General features: G+C 35.7%; 1 protein-coding gene across 1 annotated transcript; it reads left to right on the forward strand.

Moving 5' to 3' along the window:
* Positions 1 to 10,665: 10,665 nt before the first annotated feature.
* Positions 10,666 to 11,667, forward strand: LOC147493255 (uncharacterized). Its single transcript, XM_086567795.1, has 2 exons — positions 10,666 to 11,007; positions 11,098 to 11,667. Exons 1-2 carry the CDS (start codon positions 10,666 to 10,668, stop codon positions 11,665 to 11,667), a joined length of 912 nt encoding a protein of 303 aa, XP_086423921.1.
* The last annotated feature ends 8,233 nt before the right edge of the window (positions 11,668 to 19,900 follow it).

Raw genomic sequence — 19,900 nt, forward strand, 5'->3', positions numbered from 1 at the left:
CTTATTATGAAGACTTGAAGATGCTATGAAAAAGTGCTTAAAAATTCAAAGTCAAAGTCAAGGTTAAAGTCAAAGGTCAAAGGTCAATGACTCATAACCAAATAGCTAAAAGTCAAGTCCTCAACTCATATGACCAGAGATAGATGTCCTTAACTCAAAAGAAGGCTTTCTCTAAAAACCTATCTTGATCAAGAAGAAATCAAAAAGCAAAATCATAAAGCAAAGGGTAAGGTGTCTCAAATGTAATAGAGAAGGGCAAATCAGTCATTTGCATAAAGTAGGGGTATAAAAACTAAAAGTTAGGGAGAGAGAATGCAGCTAGACTTATTCTAGTGTCATGTAGGATTTATTTTCTAGTCTTTTTTTTCTTTCAAATCATTTACTTTATTGTTATTCATTTTCAATCTTGTTATTTGTTTTTGTTATTCAATCAATCAATCATCTTTCTTTGTTGTTCTTCTTTGCAATCATTCCATTTCATTTCCTTCAAGTTTGTGTTCTTTCAATCATTAAAACAATTTAAGCTTTTTAATATTCTTCATAAACTAGTTAACCAATACAAGTCCTAAACTAAAGATTATACCTTCCTTTCTTCTTAAACTCCCAACCATTCAAACTCTAAACAATCTATGGTGAACCACATCAACAACTTTGAGATATTCACAACTAGTCTACATCAGGTGTGACTAATACTACTCTGATGCCACATCCCTTACTCCCTAATGATCCATCAACAAACAGTCTCCAACCATTTGTTCCAGCCCATGGATCATCTTCATCAATAATATCCTCAGGCTCTTGTAGCATAGAAAATTCCTCTTCTTCCATTCCCCAATTTGCATCTTCACATGGAAAATCTGCAATGAAATCTGCCAGCACTTGACTTTTTTCCAATACCTTGTTTCGGTACTCGACACCGAATTCATTAATCAATACCGACCACTTTGACATTCTCCCCGACTTAGCTGTCTTGGCTAAAGTCTATTTAAGTGAAAGATTTGTCATAACAATCACAGAATGTGCCTAAAAGTAAGGTTTTAATCTCTGAGAAGAAAACAACAGTGCAAGAGCATATTTTTCGAGCATCGAATATCTTGTTTCTGCCTCCAGCATTTTCTTGCTTTGAAAATATCGCCTTTTGACACCCTTTTCCACTTTCACCAACAGGAAACTTATGTCTAATTCTGATACGACCAAATAGAGAAGTAAGCTTTCTCCCTCATCTGGCTTCGTAAGAGTGGGCATTTCTTGCAAATACTTCTTTAATTCCAAAAACGCATCTTCACAGTCCTCATTCCAACATAATACAATACTTTTCTTAAGCAACTTGAAAATTGGCTTACATCAATCTGATGTTCGCGAAATGAATTTGTTTAGAGCAGTTATTCTTCCTGTGAACCTTTGTATCTGTTTCCTTGTTTTTGGTGATGGCATCTGCTGAATCGCTCATATCTGATCTAGATTAGCATTGATACCCCTTTTGGTGACAATATAACCCAAGAATTTTCCGGATCCTACGCCAAATGTACACTTTTCAGGATTGAGTTTCATGTTAAACTTCCTCAATACCTGAAATACAGTGGCAAGATCTTTTACATGGTCAGCAGATTTCTTGGATTTTATCACCATATCGTCGATATATACTTTGATGATTCGTTTAATGAGCTTTTTGAACATCTTTTCAACTAACCTCTGATAAGTAGCCCCTACATTCTTTAAACCAAAAGGCATTCTGATAAATCAATATATACCCCGTCTACAATGAATGCCATTTTGAGTTGGTATAGAATGGCCATTAGAATTTGGAAATACCCAGAGTATCCATCGCAGAAGCTAATTAATTTGAATCTCGCTATTCGATCAACCAGTTCATCTATCCTCGGCATCGGATAGTGATCTTTGGGGCACTTTTATTTACATCGGTAAAGTCAACACAGATTCGAACTTTACCATTCTTTTTGGGCACCACCACGATGTTTACCACCTAGTCAGAATGGTCCGCCTCCTTAATTATCTCGTTATCGAGCATCTTCTTGATTTCAGCTTGCACCGCTTCTTCATACATTGGTCTTACTTTTTGGTGCTTCTGATGAACCAGTGTTGTGCTTTCCTCCATATTTAGCTTGTGGGAACAGATACTAGGATCGATACCGGTGAGATCCGACATTGACCAAGTGAAAACATCTTGATTTTCTTTCAAGAAAACCATTAATTCATCCCTTGTGGAGGAATGCATCTCAGTGCCAATGAATGTATGACGATCATTTTCTCCAGTCCTAATATTCACTTTTTCAACAACTTCTATGGTTTTACTTATCCATATTTCTTCGTTCTACTTTAACTCTTGTATAAATTTTACCTGTTCTTGTATATGTTGCACATCGGTATCGGTAGGTAAAATTTCCTGTAATTGCTAATTTGAGCTTTCCAAGACGCCCCGGTGTCTTTTTGTTTACCCTTCATCATACCCTTCATAGTGACGAAATTGCACTTTTCTGACTCAAATTGATCTCCCCTGATCTCATGTAACCCATAAGCTGTTGGGAATAGAATCACTTGGTAGAATGTACTTAGAATGCTCGCATATCATGAATCCACTTCCTACCAAGTATTGCGTTATGATCGGAATGATGTTTGATGACCACGAATTTGGTCATCACTATTTGCGGTCCTGCTCGGACAGGCAACTTGATCTCCCCAGCTGGCTTGGTGGAGCTTCCGTTAAAACCATATAAACTGAATTATGGCACTTTTAGATGAGTCTCATCGAAACTGATGCCAGTGAATGTTTTCCATAACAGAATATTCACAGAACTACCACAGTCTACCAAGATTTTTTGTACATCGTATCCTGAGATGCTTAAAGTGATCAATAACGTGGGTCATGAGGCAACATAACCTTCGATAAATCCTCTGGAACAAACATTATTGCTCCTGGGATGCTGGTCGACACCAGATTTGGATTTACCGATATGGACTCCTGGGATGTTGTCGATATTTTCCTGATTTTGTCTCGGATAATCTTCTTCTAAGGTATCACCCCTTTATAAATCATATTGATGACTCCCAATGACTTTTCATGTATCGTGGTCGTGACCTCTGGTCGAGCATCAGCCCTAAATTCTAGCAGCAATCCATCTTTCATTAATCTATCGATTTCCCTAAGCAATTGCAGACACTTGTTCGTTTCATGATTCTTGATTTTGTGAAACTGCAGTAGGGCTTATCTGGCAATTCTTGGGGAGTGAATTGTGGATACCGCACATAATCTTCTTTCCTAACCCTTCTCAATATATCCTCAGGTGTTATGTTGATAGCAACGTAGTTCTTGGGGTCTAATTCTTCTTTTAATGTTCTCTCAAATTGTATTTTAGGTGGGTATTGAGACTCCGCTCTTGCATAATCACCCTGAGATCTCCTTTTATCGGATTTTGAATACTCTCGACTCTCACCTCGATCTCGAGTATCCTTTTCCTTTTTTCCCGAGTCAGACACTTGAAGCACAGTTTGAACTGTAATTGCTTGGATCCCCTCCTCGACTCGAATATCTCTTTCCGCTTTGTCATACAATTCAATTCTTATAGACTTTTAACCTCCTTGCGTAGCAGGTATTTATGTATATCCGATGCTGGGATCAGACTAGTTTGAAATGCCATGACAGCCGTCATCTCAGCCACGTCTAGCTTTTCAACTGACTGTGCTTCTGCCTTGAACCTAGCCAGAAAATCCTTAAGCAACTCCTTTTTCCCTTGCTTCAAATGAAATAAAGTTGATACATGCTTCAGTTTTATTCGCTGATGGCCATAATTCATTAAGAATCTTTCTTCGACTTCCCGATAAGAAGAAATTGACCCTTCTGGCAACGAACAAAACCATTTTAACGCCTTACCCTTTAGGCTTGATGAGAATGACCTACATAACAAGGAATCCCAGTACTCGGTTCCTTGGTATACCGTAAATTGGTGTTGGTAACTGAACATATGATCCATCGGATCTGTTGTCTCGACATACTGAATGTACTTCGGGTTTTTGAACTTAGGAGGTAACGACATCAACTCAAGTTCCTTTTTAAGAAGGTTACGACTAACGTCATCCGCCAGTTTTAGCACCGATGCCAATACCTTGTCTGACAATTTGTTTCCAAATTGTCTTTGCATCATTTCTTGAACCATTTCTTTTATGATTGGTTGCGGTGTTTGCTTTGACCCCTCTTCATGCCCCACCTTTTGTGCTTCTTCGAGATGGCTTTTTCTAGCCACTGGGGTGACCGAGGTCGACTCCTCTCCAGCCTTCTCATAGAATTCTTCGTGTGTAAGTTTCTCATTCAGTTCTCTCACCGCCTTATTTTCTACCATTAATGCCCTATTTTGCTTCTCCAATTCAGTAAATTTCTTCAATAACGTGTGTAGAGAAACTTCTTCTTCATGTAGCACTTCCACTTCCTCAACTACTCTACTTATAGATCTTCTCGTTCGCCGTTCATCATTCTTGGATGTACTTGCTTCGTTCACTGCTACCTTACTAGCTGGTGCACGCTTACTAGGAGCCATTATGTAGCTATTGATTATAGAAAAAATTCAACCAAAACTCACACCAAACTGATTAGTGAAGTTGCACAACACAAGGGAGAAAGATCTAAAGTTGATCTTTCAAGCTTCTGATGCATGGACGGCGCCAATGTGGTGATCAAGTGTGATTGATGGATGAAAATGTTTATGATTGAAGATTGAAATTAGATTTGATATGAACTGAACCAAGCTTTATTGATCTCTAATGGTGGTTACAAAACTTTCTCTCTTTCTCTCCAGTTTTTACAATGTTTTTGTGGGGGAGAAGATAATCATTTCTCTTTTCTGGTTCCTTCTGTATATAGCTTTTCCAAATGCCTTTGCTCCAACCACGTGATGACGCGTGTCCATTCTTCTTCTTCCTCCCTTTCTTCCCGCTCATACCTGCAACATTCAACATATAGAGAGATATCGACTCTTATGTCGATATCTCGATATTTACAAGTATACATAGGCTGAAATATCAGGTGACGATATTTTCCCACGACAGTGTGTGTTTATCTGGTGTTAGACTGCAGGTCCCCGGCCCTCCTAAATGTCGTGGCGCTTCTCTCCACCAGTTATGTTTATCTATTTTTAGATTGCAGGTCCCTCTGGTAAATGTCGTGGCTCTTCTCTACACGAGCTCATGCTTTTGGAGTGAAATGGTTGTTTGCATTAGATTTCTAGATTTTTGGAGGTTGCTGGATCTAGCCTCCTGTCCAGCTTTAGCTTTATGACAAGTTTTCTCCTGTGCATAGTACAAAACAGGATTTGAGTTTAATCTCCCTGGTTAAAAAACTGGTCCATTAAAACTCCCTCAAATTGTAACAACTCACAAAATCTCCTTGTTTTTTAGAAAATAAGAAACTGACAAAAATACCCCCACTTAAGTCTAGGCCCAAGACAAATTTAAAACTACAATTCCAAAACCGCCCATCTTCCTTCTCTCCAGATCTGAAATTTCTACTGCCGAGTTGAATGAAAATTACTTAACAAGATGGCGAAACAAAATAAGAAATTCGTAGAATCATCAACATGAAAAAAGGAATCAATATGTAAAAATAAATTTGCAGAGAAAAATTACTATGTAAAAATAAATTTTCATACTGAAATTCCACGTAAAAACAAATTTACATAGTCATGAGATAAGCATAGAAATCACTATGTAAACATAAATTTGCATACTGAAATTTCTATGTAAAAACAAATTTACATAGTCACAGACTCACACCTACACATAAAAATCATTATGTAAACTAAAATTTGCATACTAAAACGATTATGTAAAAATAAATTTACATATATCCATGAGATATGCAGAGAAATCACTATGTAAAACATAAATTTACGTATTGAAATTTCCATGTAACAATAAATTTACATAGTCACAGACTCACACCTAGGCATATCATATGTCTCTTAATTTTTGACTCGATTGTTTACTTGCTTGGCTGTAATTGTTGGGGAAGGCTATCTAGTGGGCAGCAAGGAAAATGAGTCCAAGTGTATATATATGACTGAGACCAAGACAATCGATCTGTAACTTTGTATCCGACTGCTGGAGTAGTTATATGATTTCAGATATGATCACAATAGTTTTATAACTCTTAATTGTGAATCGGTAATCTGTTTTAGACGCAAAGTAGTTAATTATGTTCTTTAAATGACTCTGGCAAGGCACAATAATCATCTTCTTCTTTTCAAAAAGTAGAAGTACAAAATACAATATACACGATACTCATAATAAACTTCATTCTTTTATCTCCGCTATTGGATTCCACTGCTTAGGCGAAACAAGGCTTCCTATGTGAACAAATGTACTATCAAGCATCCATGTACAGCTGTACCCCTAGGAATTCTAAGATCCCTAAATCTCTTCGTGGCGTGATCAAAACAAACCAAATTGTTTTCATTATAGACTACTATTAGTAATTCTCCATTCTTCAAGATACACAGCAACTGCACTCTAATGATATCATTTTTAAGTCGGGGAATTATAAATTGTTAGGTTATATTGGCATACACCCCACTACTTGCAATTAGGATTAACCCCACCCTACCCCACCACCACCACCACCACCACCACTACTTGCAATTCGGATTAACCCCACCCCCCACCCCAATTATAACTAAAATTGACAAACATTTAGTTGTGGGCTTTGTGGCACTCATAGTTCATGGCAAATTAGGTCATTTCCACAGAAAAAGGGTATTTTAGACAATTCACAATTTTTGATTAGTCAACTGAAGGGCACTGTTGGTTGACTCCTTCTGATTTCTGTTATAATGGGGGGTAATTTAGTCCAAATCTTTGGTCCTCCACAACACCTCAATACCCACACAGAAACATCTGGAGGAAAACAATAGTGTCTTAATGAAAGACAACGTAACCTCCCAACATACTTTAGGGTACATTTGGCAACCCTAGGAATTCTCACATTAACTAATTTTCGTGGGTATTGCCATTCTCATGGGCTGTTTGTTAAAAACAACTGCATGAATTAGAATCCCCATGAGAATAGGACTACCACGTTCGGCTGTATTTGAAGTCGCACCCAATTGCATGAGAAACGGGAATAAGATTTTGGGGGAATTCTCACAAAGTTAGTTGCCGAGAATAGTTGGGTTTGTTACGCTCAAATCTATTTAACAACTCCACTCTCCAAGCTTCATCGTCTACCTCAAACATATTCTCTTTTCCAACAAGTTCAACAAGGTACAGTAAAGTCTTTTTTTTTTCATTGTATGTCTTCTTCTTTGTTGATACACAAAGTCTTCTTCTTTAACTTTCATTGTTTTCTCTTCATTGATACGCAAAGTCTTCTTCTTGAAAATACTAGGTGCGCAGGTTCGAAAATTGTTTTGTAGTAGCAGTGATACTCTTGGAGGTATTTTTTTTTGGTATTTTTTTTCCTCTGTTTTCATGTTGGCATGCTTAGAATAAGTGTGGTGCTGATTATAATTGCAGTCATTATAAGAACGATCACTATAATGGTAGTTTTTTTTTTTTTTTTATTCATAATTGTTGTGATTTGGACTTGGTGGAAACTGCTCTTTTGTATTTGTGTTGGTTGTCTGGAAGCCATTATGTGTTGTTTCTTGTGAGGGCACTGAGCATGCACAAGGTTATTAGCAAGAATGTGGACATTTATGTCATAATGTACTTGGCCATCTCCCGCAACACTTGAAACTTAGAGCCAGTTTACTGAGGGGAGAAAACGTTTAGAGCACCGAGATGACTGAAGTGTCTTCCCAACTAACTGAAGCCCCTATATATAATGAAATAAATCAAATAGGTTAGAAACGAAAGCACAAGATTTACACTCTTGAATTAGTGCTACTGATAGTGTTGTTTAAAATCTAAAAAAGTATCTAAGTATATGGTATTGGAACCGCCACTTTGACAGAGAGTCCTACTCAGTCAGCTGTTTGTCTTTCTATACAATGGAGCTGCGTGGCACCTCCCATAACTTTTCAACAACCTTAAAACTTAGAAATGAGTTAAAACTTTACAGTATCAACATTTTGTTTTTTGTCTCCGCATTATCTTTTTCTTTGTGGTCCTTCCTTATCTGGGATTAGTATTTGGAATCAAAAGGGTAGTTTATAGCCGCCCTTATCTTCTCTACTCTAGGTGCTATATTCAATGAGTTGCGTTGCAACATAGGTACTTTTTAGTTAAACATCATTTAGACTGGATTCCAAAGATAGGAGTAGACTATAATTAGAAACGTTCCTATAGATTAGCTTATTTCACACTTAATTATTTCTTTCTCAAAGGATTAAGCTCATTTTTCAAAACAGTGCTGAAATGCGATAGGTGGTGGGGTTGTTTTGAACTTTTGATATCTTGTCATATAGCCTATAATTGACTGAAGTTTAGGTTTAGCTTCAAATACTAAGGATCAGCTGGTTCCTATAAGGCTATAACATAACAACTTGTTTCTCAATGATTCTTGGTATAACGTTTAGTTCTAATATGAGATCAGCTGGTTCTGAAAGAGAAGAACTTGTTTCTCAGTCCCCCTATTGTAACATCCAAATATTAGATCATAGGAAATATAAAGACACTTAAGACTTCTAAAGCTGGAACCTAAACAACCGGAATACTAGAAAAGTAATCTTGTAAACTTTGTCTTAAAACTATGGCTTTAAGCTTTTAACAGACATGCAAGACACTGAAGAATTGAACACTGCAGAAAAATAAACATAGCTCACCTCAAATGCGATAAGCAAAGGTAATCAACCAATGAATGATCATAAGATATGAACATTGTTTCTACTGTTTATTACAATGTCTACATTTCATTTAGTCAATCATGTTATAAGAAAGTAAGAAATACATTTGACTAGTTTATCACAACCTTGTTACTTACTTACTAAATAATAAGTAAATAATATTGCAGTCAAATTATTAGTGATGATATGCTCTACTGTTTACATTTTTTTTTTCTCATAACTTGTTACTTACTTTTGTATATATGCTCTGGAAATGTAGGAAAATGACAAATGATTACCGAGCTATTACATGGATTTGTTGTATTGTTGAATGGATTTATTATCAGATTGGATTGTCTATTGTATACATAGATCGAGAACCATCTTGGAATAGGGATTAGAGAGACATCAAATTCTTAGGAGGCTTTACATGGAAAGTGATAACAATTGTCATGACATGCTCAGAATGAATAGGTTTGGATTTCACAGGTTGTGTGCATGATTAAAGAGAATCTAATAGGTGGGTTGATGTGGAGGAGCAAGTGGCTCTATTCCTTCTCATTGTTGGCCACGAAACACGTATTAGGCACAGTGCATTTGGTGTCATAAGATCTTTTGAAACAGTGCATCGACATTTTCACAATGTCTTGCGAGCTATCCTAAAACTTGGAAAAAAAGTTATGAAGCCTGCACGTGCAAGTTTTTCTCCACAAATGGGTTGTAGTGTACACGCAAGACCTTGGTCCATGAGATATTTCAAGGTAAATATTAGTTATGTATATTATAAAGTTTAAGGGAACTCAAATTCTTAGAGACCATTCACATTTAAATTTCTTATAGGATTGTGTTGGTGCACTAGACGGTTCTTTCATGCCAGCAATGGTACCCTTAGATGACCAACCACGTTACCGCAACCGGAAGGGTGATATTAGACATAATGTTTTGGTTGCTTGCTCTTTTGATATGAAGATAACATGCGTTTTAGCTGGGTGGGAAGGATCAGTTCATGATAATAGGATGTTGAGAAACTCTAACAAGAGTTAGAGACAAGTTAATTGTTCCAAACGGTATACCTCTCAACTATATATATATATATATATATATATATATATATATATATATATATATATATATATATATATATATATATTTTTTTTTTTTTTGTAATTTATTATATATAATCGATTTCATGTTCACATATATTTTCCTAAATTCGATTCGTAGGCAAGTATTATCTTGGTGATGCGGGTTTTCCACACGCTCCTGGTTTTATGACGCCTTACCGTGGGACTAGATATCATTTGGCTGAACGTATAGGACGAGAACCAGAAACAGCGAAGGAGTTATACAACTATCGCCACTCATCTTTACGCAATGTGATTGAGCGTGTATTTGGGTTGTTAAAAAAATGTTTCACTTACTTGAGGACAACCCCGTTTTATCCTATTGATACACAGATAAAGCTAATACTTGCTTGTTGTATTTTACATAACATAATACTAGATGATGATCCAAATGATAATGGAAATGAATGGGTAGACGAGCCTGAGGAGCAACACAATGATTTAGTAAATGACCAAGAGGAAATTGCAGCACTTAAACCACGCACATAATGATTGGACAAATTTTAGAAATCAGCTTACAACGACAATGTGGAATGAACGCCCCCCTTATAGAAATAATTAGTTTGTCTTTATATGATATGATTTTATGATAAATATTTTTTTATGAAATTTCATCTTTGTGGTATGTTAATAGTATTTTTTTTATTATTTTGAGCAACTTTATTGGTTTCATTTTTTATCCATTTATTTGTTGGGGTCGGGTAATAATTAATAGGACTAATTTTATGTTGTAAATTAGATGAATACATTTTCGACTATTTTATTAAATAGGTATGGAATCCCAATCTGAATCTAGACCAGAGTTTCAACAATCCGGTCATTTATTTTGGAATGACCAGATAGACCAGGTGATGTTGGACACGTTGCGTGAACAACTGTCGCTTGGTAACAAAGGCCAAGGGGGATGGAAAGTTGTAGCATATACAGCGGTGGTTAACAATGTGCTACACATATACATAATGAAAATCACGAGTACCAATGATAGAAACCGTTTGAAGACATGGAAGAAAATTGTGAGCGGAGTGCAAGAATTACTAGGTTTGAGTGGTTTTGGTTGGGATGACTGTAAGAAAACTGATACTACCGTTGAGTCTGTTTGGGCTGATGCTTTGAAGGTATTAGTTTTATGTATTACGTGTCATATTTTTTTTCCCAATATCCAATAAGAAGTAAACATTTAATACTTGTTATTTCATATTTGACAGGGAATGAAACATTTGAAAAAACTAAAGGGCAAGGGAATTGAGAATTATGCAGAATTTCTTGAAGTGGTAGGGAATGATCAAGCAAATGGCTTGAGAGAGACAACTACAACCATGGCTGATGAAGACCTGCATGCTAATGCTGATACGGAAGACAATGTGAACATGGAGGATGCCGATGATAATGTTGGGGATGAGGACACAATGCCGCCTACTCCTGATTCGTCCTCATCTAACCCAATCCTTGCTAAACCAAATGACAAACTAAAGGGTCGTCGGTCTGTGATTGCAGGGGTGCAACGTGAGATGGTTAGAATGCTTAAGGAAATTGGTCGCATTGCAGGTGCTATGGAGTCGACAAATGAAATTAATGATTCTCTCTGGACTCCTGTGAGGGAAGCTTTAAAAGCCTCTGCTAATGTGGATGAGGACATTAAAATTGAAGCTATGGAGTGGTTTGCTCAAGATGTTGAGAAGCGAAGAATGTTTCTCAATATGGACGAACATCAACGTCAACGATGGCTCGTTAGGAAGTTTAATTACAACCCGATGCCATATCCAACTCAATTTTAGTTGGCATTTGGTAGAAACTAAGGAACTACAGTTTAGTAGAATAAAGAAGTGTAGAAAACACTTGTTTAACATTTTGGATTTATGGTTTTTAGGTTCTTTAAACTTTTTATTCCTAGCTGGCGGTAGGAGATGGTTACATTGCTTAGGCTAATAAGTAGTTCTTTAATTTATTAAGTCTTTGAAATAATTGATGTACCAATGATGGTTGTTTATTAGTGTTAGTGTTTTGCTTTGTTAAACATTATTTAGTTATATGAAATATTTTTATATATAAATATTTGGTGTTAATACTTATTTAGACAGGTATGTCAACTTTCCTACCACGTCGTCATGTTATGTGGACAACTGAAAAGGACTCTGTTTTGGTGGACACATTGAGAGAGCTGGAAGACGACATAAATAGAAGGTGCTTTAGAATTATTTCTTTTCGTATTGCCAATAAAGTGAGTTGCATATGCGATGTTGACGTCTCAGGTCCCAGTATTACAGGTCGGGTTTGTCAATGGAAAAAGATCAAAGAGGATGTACAAAAATTGATATCAATTGCAGGGTTTGCATAGGATGATGAAGCAAATCATGTACAAGCCGAGGAAGCTATTTGGAGCTCTCTATCAACAATGTCGGTACTACAAAATTATATATACAAATATTCTATCTACATGCCATTTTAGTTAATACACATATGATTGACACATTTTCTAAATTTAACAGGAGAGAAGACACTTGCTACGATATCTTGGAAGATCACTTCCCCTGTACTAACGCTTTGCTGAATTTTTTAACGATCAAAATAATGAATGAGAATGAACCCCCTATTGAAAACCAATTATCTGAGGAGATTGGAGATCAAGTGCAACCTGACAATTGAAGACATACCTTTCTATTTTTAAATATTTTTAGTTGATTTTTGAATTTTAGTCAGTTTTTTTTTTTTTTTTTTTAATTTCAATAAGTTTTTATGTACTTCTGTGTAAATTACGTAAAAAATCTATGACAGGACATTTGTTTCTTATTTTTATGCTACAACTATTTTTAAATAAATTGATGTTCTATAATTTTGACAATGCCCATTTTATATGTTAGCTTAAATAAATTAAGATTGACAATTTATAATATGTTGTAATGTATGAAATTTGATCTTCACATTTATATATTGTGTTTGGAATATTGTGTTTGGAATGACTATTATTTTGGTTTTGTGAAATACTTGAGCCAAAAAAAATTAACAAAAATGGTCTAGGAAATTAATGTGAGAATTCTTAGCAGCCAAACAATATGTGGGAAATTGACAATGAGAATTACCGAGAATTCTCACAGTTTGCCAAACAACCATAATTATAACACCCCGTGTTTTAATTCTTTGTTTTCCTAATAATAATAATAATAAAGATAATAATGAAAATAGATAATAGATAAAACAGATATAGGATATCCAGTAGTTACGGACGGATAAAAGCCCGTAGATAAATGGATAAGTGTTGTCCTTGTTTTTCGGGGAGTTTTCTCACGTAGAGTTTTTGGGAAAAAAAACACAGCGAGGGTTTTAGAAAAAAAAAAATGAGAGTTTTACTGGCAGCAAAAAAGGAGATTTTTCCTGGTAGCTGGTTGATAGTCGGAGTGCGCTAAAGGTGAGTAGATTAGTTTTTCTATTCACGTCTAACTTTACTGTTCAAAGATTCCACTCATGGTTTCTGCTCTTTCTGTCATTATTATTCGTCTTGTTGATGTGAAAACTTGTTAAACTGTCATTATTAAAACTGGTTAAACTCTGGTTAAACTGGGAAAGTGGAATTTAACTGTCGAAGCTTATTGGGCACGATAATGGCGGCGCGTCCTGTTTTTGTTTTGGTTGAACTATTCTGTTGTAGTTGAACTTTGATGGTTGTGGTGTGATTGAATAAGGTTTGGTTGTGTTTGTAAAAGTGTGGGTATGAGAATTGATGTTTGTGGGTTCTGTAGAAGCATTGGAGGGGTCGTCAATGGAGGCGCCAGCCTCTTAGAAATCGTCCTGTCCCGTTTATACTTTTGGGGTGTTTTAAATTCCTCTTGTGGTATTGATTGTGGATGATTGGGTTTATGTTTGAGTGTGTGAGGACGTCGGGATGGAGATTAGAGTGTGCTGTTGAAGCTCGAAGCTCCATTAATGGCGGCTTGCCCAAACCAAACAATGCAGTAACACAGTTTGAACGTTTTTTTTGTTGATATTGTTGTTGTTTGAGTTTAATGATGATAGGGTAGTGTAGTGTGGGTGTGGGGGCTGTCGATTGGAGCTTGGAACAAGCTTTAATGGAGGCCGAAATTGTCGATCTACTTTTGAAGAAAGGAATTGTTGTAATTAATTGAAGCTTTCGCTTTTGTTAATGTTGTTTGGGTTGTTATGGGGATCAAAACCGCGGGGTTGTATTGGGTGGTCGATTAGAGCTTGGTGGTGGTCGGTTTTGGTGGCTGTTGGTGGAGGGAGAAGATGAACAGTAACCGATTTTGGGCTTGGGCCTAATCGGTTGGGCCGAACCCTTATTGTTAGCTGGGCCGAAATGTTTAAATTCTTTGGGCCAATTTCTATTTCTTGTTGGGCCCGATTTTAAGTTATTTGTGGACCAGTTTAATTTAAAGTTTTTGGGCCGGTTTTAGTTCAATTCTTGGGCTGAATCACTTAACTGTTTTGGGCTAGTTTCTAATATTGTTTGAGGCCAGTCCATATAATTTAAAATAGATCTACATGGGTCTTTCAACTTTTAGACTTTCGGGTTTTAAGGTTTGGGCTTGGCCAGTTGGGTCTGAACCGTTTTACCTTAGCCATGAGCCATGCACATTGACCTTAGCCATGAACCATGGCTATAACCCTTAACCTGTTGAACATGGAAACGATAGTTTGACTTCGACCATGATGGTTTGACTTCAACATCGAATTTTCATGTCATATGAAAAGAAAACTACGTTATTACATACTTCCAAAAGATCAGACCTAATAAACTAAACTCCCAAACTGCTCCAAGCGAGAATCCAAATCACACGCCGCGATTCCACTGTCTTCCACCTGTGTTCCCAAGAACACACCCACGTTGCCAAAACAAAACAAACATGGGTCAGCAAAATGGAATTTGCTGGTATGAGTAGACTAACCACATATAAACATTATCATACTTTAATTATCAAAACAATCACTTTATATTTTTCCATAACTTAATCATTCACAGCTTGGAAGATAGGTAGTTCCGTCATTTCAACTGGCATAGTTTCTTCCTAAGCAAAACTTTAATTTATTTTAACTCATTCAAATCACTCGTTTTAATATCTAAATCATTGCATTGAAACTTACCGATATCCACTGCTGTATAAGGGTAGGACCGCGTCCCTGCACAAAAATATTATTAAGTCTTACCCTCCTGCAAAAGAAAGTTAGCATTTTTTTTTAATATGTGTAGATATCCTATAGGTATTCCAATGCAAGCCCAAATACACTCGCATAATCAAATCAATTTCTCTTATCAATTAATCAATTTCTTTTCTTATACACTCACCATTTAGTGCCTATATGTCTTAGGTCATTCCCGTCACAGCCTGGGTTTTTAGACAATTGAACCAAGTGATGGTTGAGATATTTATATTTCAATTATTCATTTTTTTTAATTGTTTAGAAATTCGGGCTGTGACAATAATTCTCGCATAATCATGAGAATCGGATTCCATTATAATTCTAACTCTCATGAGAATTCTATTTCTCGTTTCCAAATGCACCCTTATGTCCAATGTGGGATTGTCGACAAGTTAAGTAGGAATGGAACAACTCATTACGAATATCAAAAGCAACAATACTGAGCTTTGAACCTGAACTACATTTCAACTGTGCTAACCAGTAAAACACATCCAATCAAGGATACACCAAGACTTAGTGGGTGTTTGGTTCTCATTTTTTCAAAAAAGTATTTTTTCTTAAAAAACACTTTTATGAAAAAGTATTTATTCTAAAAACAGTTTTTCAATAAACATGTTTGGTTGTGACTTTTCTAAAAGCTATTTTATCAAAAATTTACACTATGTTTTCGATATATTTTGGCATATCGTGGCATAAATCACTAAAGTCTAAAACATCCGGGGAGTTCATTTGCCTTTAGCTCCAAAAGTGTTTCCTTCAAAGAAAAATAGTTTTTTAACTTAAAAAACAAGTTTTACCTAATTATCATAAAACAAGTTTTTGGGACCAAAAAGTGTTTTTTGGATGAAAAACTATTTTTTTTTTAAATAGAAACCAAACACATTTATTTTTTCAAAAAATGTTTTTTCACTAATAAACACTTTTTAGCAATAAATAAATAGGATCCAAACACCCCCTTAGGTAATTAAAAATACCGTACCGTTAGAATGGAATCTCTAAAATTCTTCTCCATGAACCAGAACCAAGGGTACATACACCCGAGCTTCTACAATAGGGTATGTGACAAATGCTACCACTTTGTACTCATTAAGAATTGGCTCATAACCCAAACCACAACTGCTGATCCTCTTAGTTAATTGTATTTATTTGCTCCCTAAGATACATACGTTCTCTAGTTAATGGATTCCAAACATACAGCGTAATTCCCTGATAAAGTAAGCCATTACAGGAACCATAAACAGTGGTCAGCCGAAAATTGACGGGGAGTCGAATACGCTTCACTGCTTCACGTATAGCACAAGCTACAGTATTCACCATAAAATGTTTGTATTTACTGGTTTTGACCAAAATATCTGGGTATTCAGCATGTGATGCATGAACTACGCGTGTGTTGATGAGATGAGGATCAAAGACTATGGTGTGCCAGCTTCTTAAAAAGTGACTGCATTGAATCATAGAAATATGTTGAGAGTGATGTCTAGGGGACGGTTCCACAATGACTTGGATGCCCCGTTACTCCTCTTCGACTTCTTCATACTCTTCTCTCCCGACAATATCGAAAGAGAGTGAAAACGTGGAGATGTACTATCACACACCAAATTTCTAGACAAAAACTGTTATCAATCACGATATAAAAAAAAACTGAAATCAAATGAAAACAAAACGAACAACTCTTCATTCACAAATAAAAATATTACAATCATTTCAACTTGGAAGACAAGTTAGTTCTGTTTTTTCAAAACGGCATGTAGTTTCTTCCCAAGTAAGATTTCAATCCCAATATACATTTCCAAGAAACTCATATAACAGTACTCATCATTCTCATTTTCCAAATTAACTCACAATATAAATACCACTTACCTTCCACTTATTAAATACACATATGATAACTTATTTAAATATGAGTTTGATACACTTTACCTTTGCATGCCAGCACATCGTCTTAGAGTAGGATATTTACGTCCCTGCATACAAGATTAACGGATCCTACCCCCTACAAAAACAAAGTTAGACATCACAATACAAAGATTTATCTCAGCCAGTCAAATTTTCATTTATAATCAAAACCCCATTTAAGACATTTAAGTCTAATTTATACCACATGGTTCGTCCCGCATATTAGGAAATACCACTTACCATTACACTAACAGGTCATTCATGGCACATTCAATAAATACCTTGGGTCATTCCCACCACATTCAAGGAGTACCCATCATAACACCAACATATCATTCATGACACATTCAATGAATACATTGGGTCATTCCCGCCACATTCAAGAAATATCCATCATAATACCAACAGGTCATTCATAACACATTCAATGAATACATTGGGTCATTCCCGTCACATTCAAAGAATACACATCATAACACCAACAGGTCATTCATGGCACATTCAATGAATATCTTGGGTCATTCCTGCCATATTCAAGGAATACCTATCATAACACCAACAGGCCATTCATGGCACATTCAATGGATACCTTGGGTCATTCCCGCCACATTCAAGAAATACCCATCATAACACCAACAGGTCATTTATGACACATTCAATGAATACTTTGAGTCATTCCCGCCACATTCAAGGAATACCCATCATAACACCAACAGATCATTCATAGCATATTCAATGAATACCTTGGGTCATTCCCGCCACATTCAATGAATATCTTGAGTCATTCCCGCCACATTCAAGGAATACCCTTCATAACACCAACAGATCATTCATGACACATTCAATGAATACCTTTTTAAACAACCAGTATCACGTACCCAATTTAATACTAATATTGTACACATATAGTTATCACTAAAACTAATATATAATATATAATATGGTAGCTGCACCTTTACGTAAGGCTACCTACGTATCCAATCTTTCAAGATTACAATCAAGCCTTACGTAGCTCTTAACCAATAAATATCAATATCCTTGTATGTACCTTTAAAGAAAACAATAATTTATACTATATAGAATCACATACAATAAGTTTCAAATACTCCCACAATCATATACGTAAAGTTTCATACCTAGAGATACACTATGAACCTTTAAATCCAAAAACTCAAAAATGGATTTCTCTACTTTTAATTCTCCAAAAACGATCTTATGAACCATGTCGGTTCCAAATAAAACCACAGTCTAAAAGTAGGCTGCAAATACTATATAAAACACCCAATGAATGTTTAAGAGACTCTTAGTTCATTACTAGACATATTTCTCAAAATAGGTTCATGCACATAAAGGATACCACGGTAAGTTTTCTAGCCAACTTGTCAATACTATAGTTTTTCCTACATTCATCCAAAAGACATGCAACTTAATTATTTAGAAACTAGGGTATGTAGACTTAGTTTTTCATGTAGAATTCAAAGTCCTGACCTCAGCCCATCTAAAATAAAACTTAAGTTGAAAACGGTAAAAATCCTAATTTTCAACAAACTAGCTATATAGAATTCTGACGCATTATTTTTCGGAGACCACAACTCTTTCCACAAGTGTCCAAACGCTACAAGATTTTTTGCGTTGAAAAGAAGACTCAGAACTTACTCTTTCATATTTTACAAAAATACTAACTCTCACTCTAACTATATGAAAACTGGACTCGAACACGTTGCGCAGAAACTGAATTCTGACACACTATTTTTTGTCAACCAAATTTCCATACATCATAGCTGTCTCTACAAGACTCAGAATAGGACGAGGCCAATTGAGTGAGAGAGAAGACTCATAAAACTCACCTTTTCATGTTTTACAAAAACTCTAACTCTCCCCCTAGCTTTATGCAATTTGTGATCAAACCCTATGCAAAAAACTGTTTTCTGATGAATAGAATTTCTGACGCATTGAATTGTCAAGGTTATATATTTTCCGTCACTTATCCAAATTAAGTGAGGCGCACTGCGTCGGATAAAAGACTCTCTAACATTTCATTAGGTTTTGGTTTCTCACAAATCTACAAAGTATAGTATCCTATACACTTCCTACAATGCAACATGTCCAGAATATGTGCACAAACAATTAACATATATTGAAGTCAATTTTCATAATCTTAAACATGAGTATGAACTCGGGTCAAAGTATGAGGTTGTAACTCTTTAAGTCTAGATTCTAATGGTTTTGGAATCAACACAAAAGAATAAATTTTTGATTTTATAAGATATTTTTACTGCAGACTGCTTAGTTTCAGTCCCAGTTTCTGCATCAGACTTCAACTTAAATTTCAGTATGCAAAAGTGCAAAACGACTAGATATGAAATTTTACAAAACACGAAAGTTGTAGATATGCGTGTCTACAGTAAACAGGCGTTGAATTCATATCAAAAAGATAAAAAACGAATTTTCTATACTTAAATTACCAAGAACAGTTCTGAAATTCTGAAAAATCAAAACCCTATAACATGAATCCAATGACTTCACATCATTCAAAACAGTTGCAGGCCTATATAATACTACTGATCAATCAATAAACACATAGTTTACTCACTACTACTGTATACAAATACTCCTCAACACGACAACACATATATATCAAAGCTAAACTTTTGGTGTCAGTAACTCAGTAAATCGAAAGTCTCTGATTAAACAAATAATTTCGATCTCAAAGTTCTATTATAGATAATTAAATACACAACTAATCTAAACCATAGTAATAAATCAATTATATAAAAATAAGGTTTAGACTACTCACCGATATCACAAAACTTGAGATCGTATCTACTAAAGAAAACCGGAAAACGACGTCGCGCCGATACTCCTTAGCTTCTTCATTCTTCCTCCAACTTTTATCTCTATCTCTCTCACTCAAGCACTCTCAAGCAGTAAACACTCTTTCTCTTTTCCCTATTTACGTCT

This window comes from Coptis chinensis, chromosome 6 (genome assembly GCF_015680905.1).
Source record: "Coptis chinensis isolate HL-2020 chromosome 6, ASM1568090v1, whole genome shotgun sequence".
NCBI lineage: Eukaryota > Viridiplantae > Streptophyta > Magnoliopsida > Ranunculales > Ranunculaceae > Coptis > Coptis chinensis.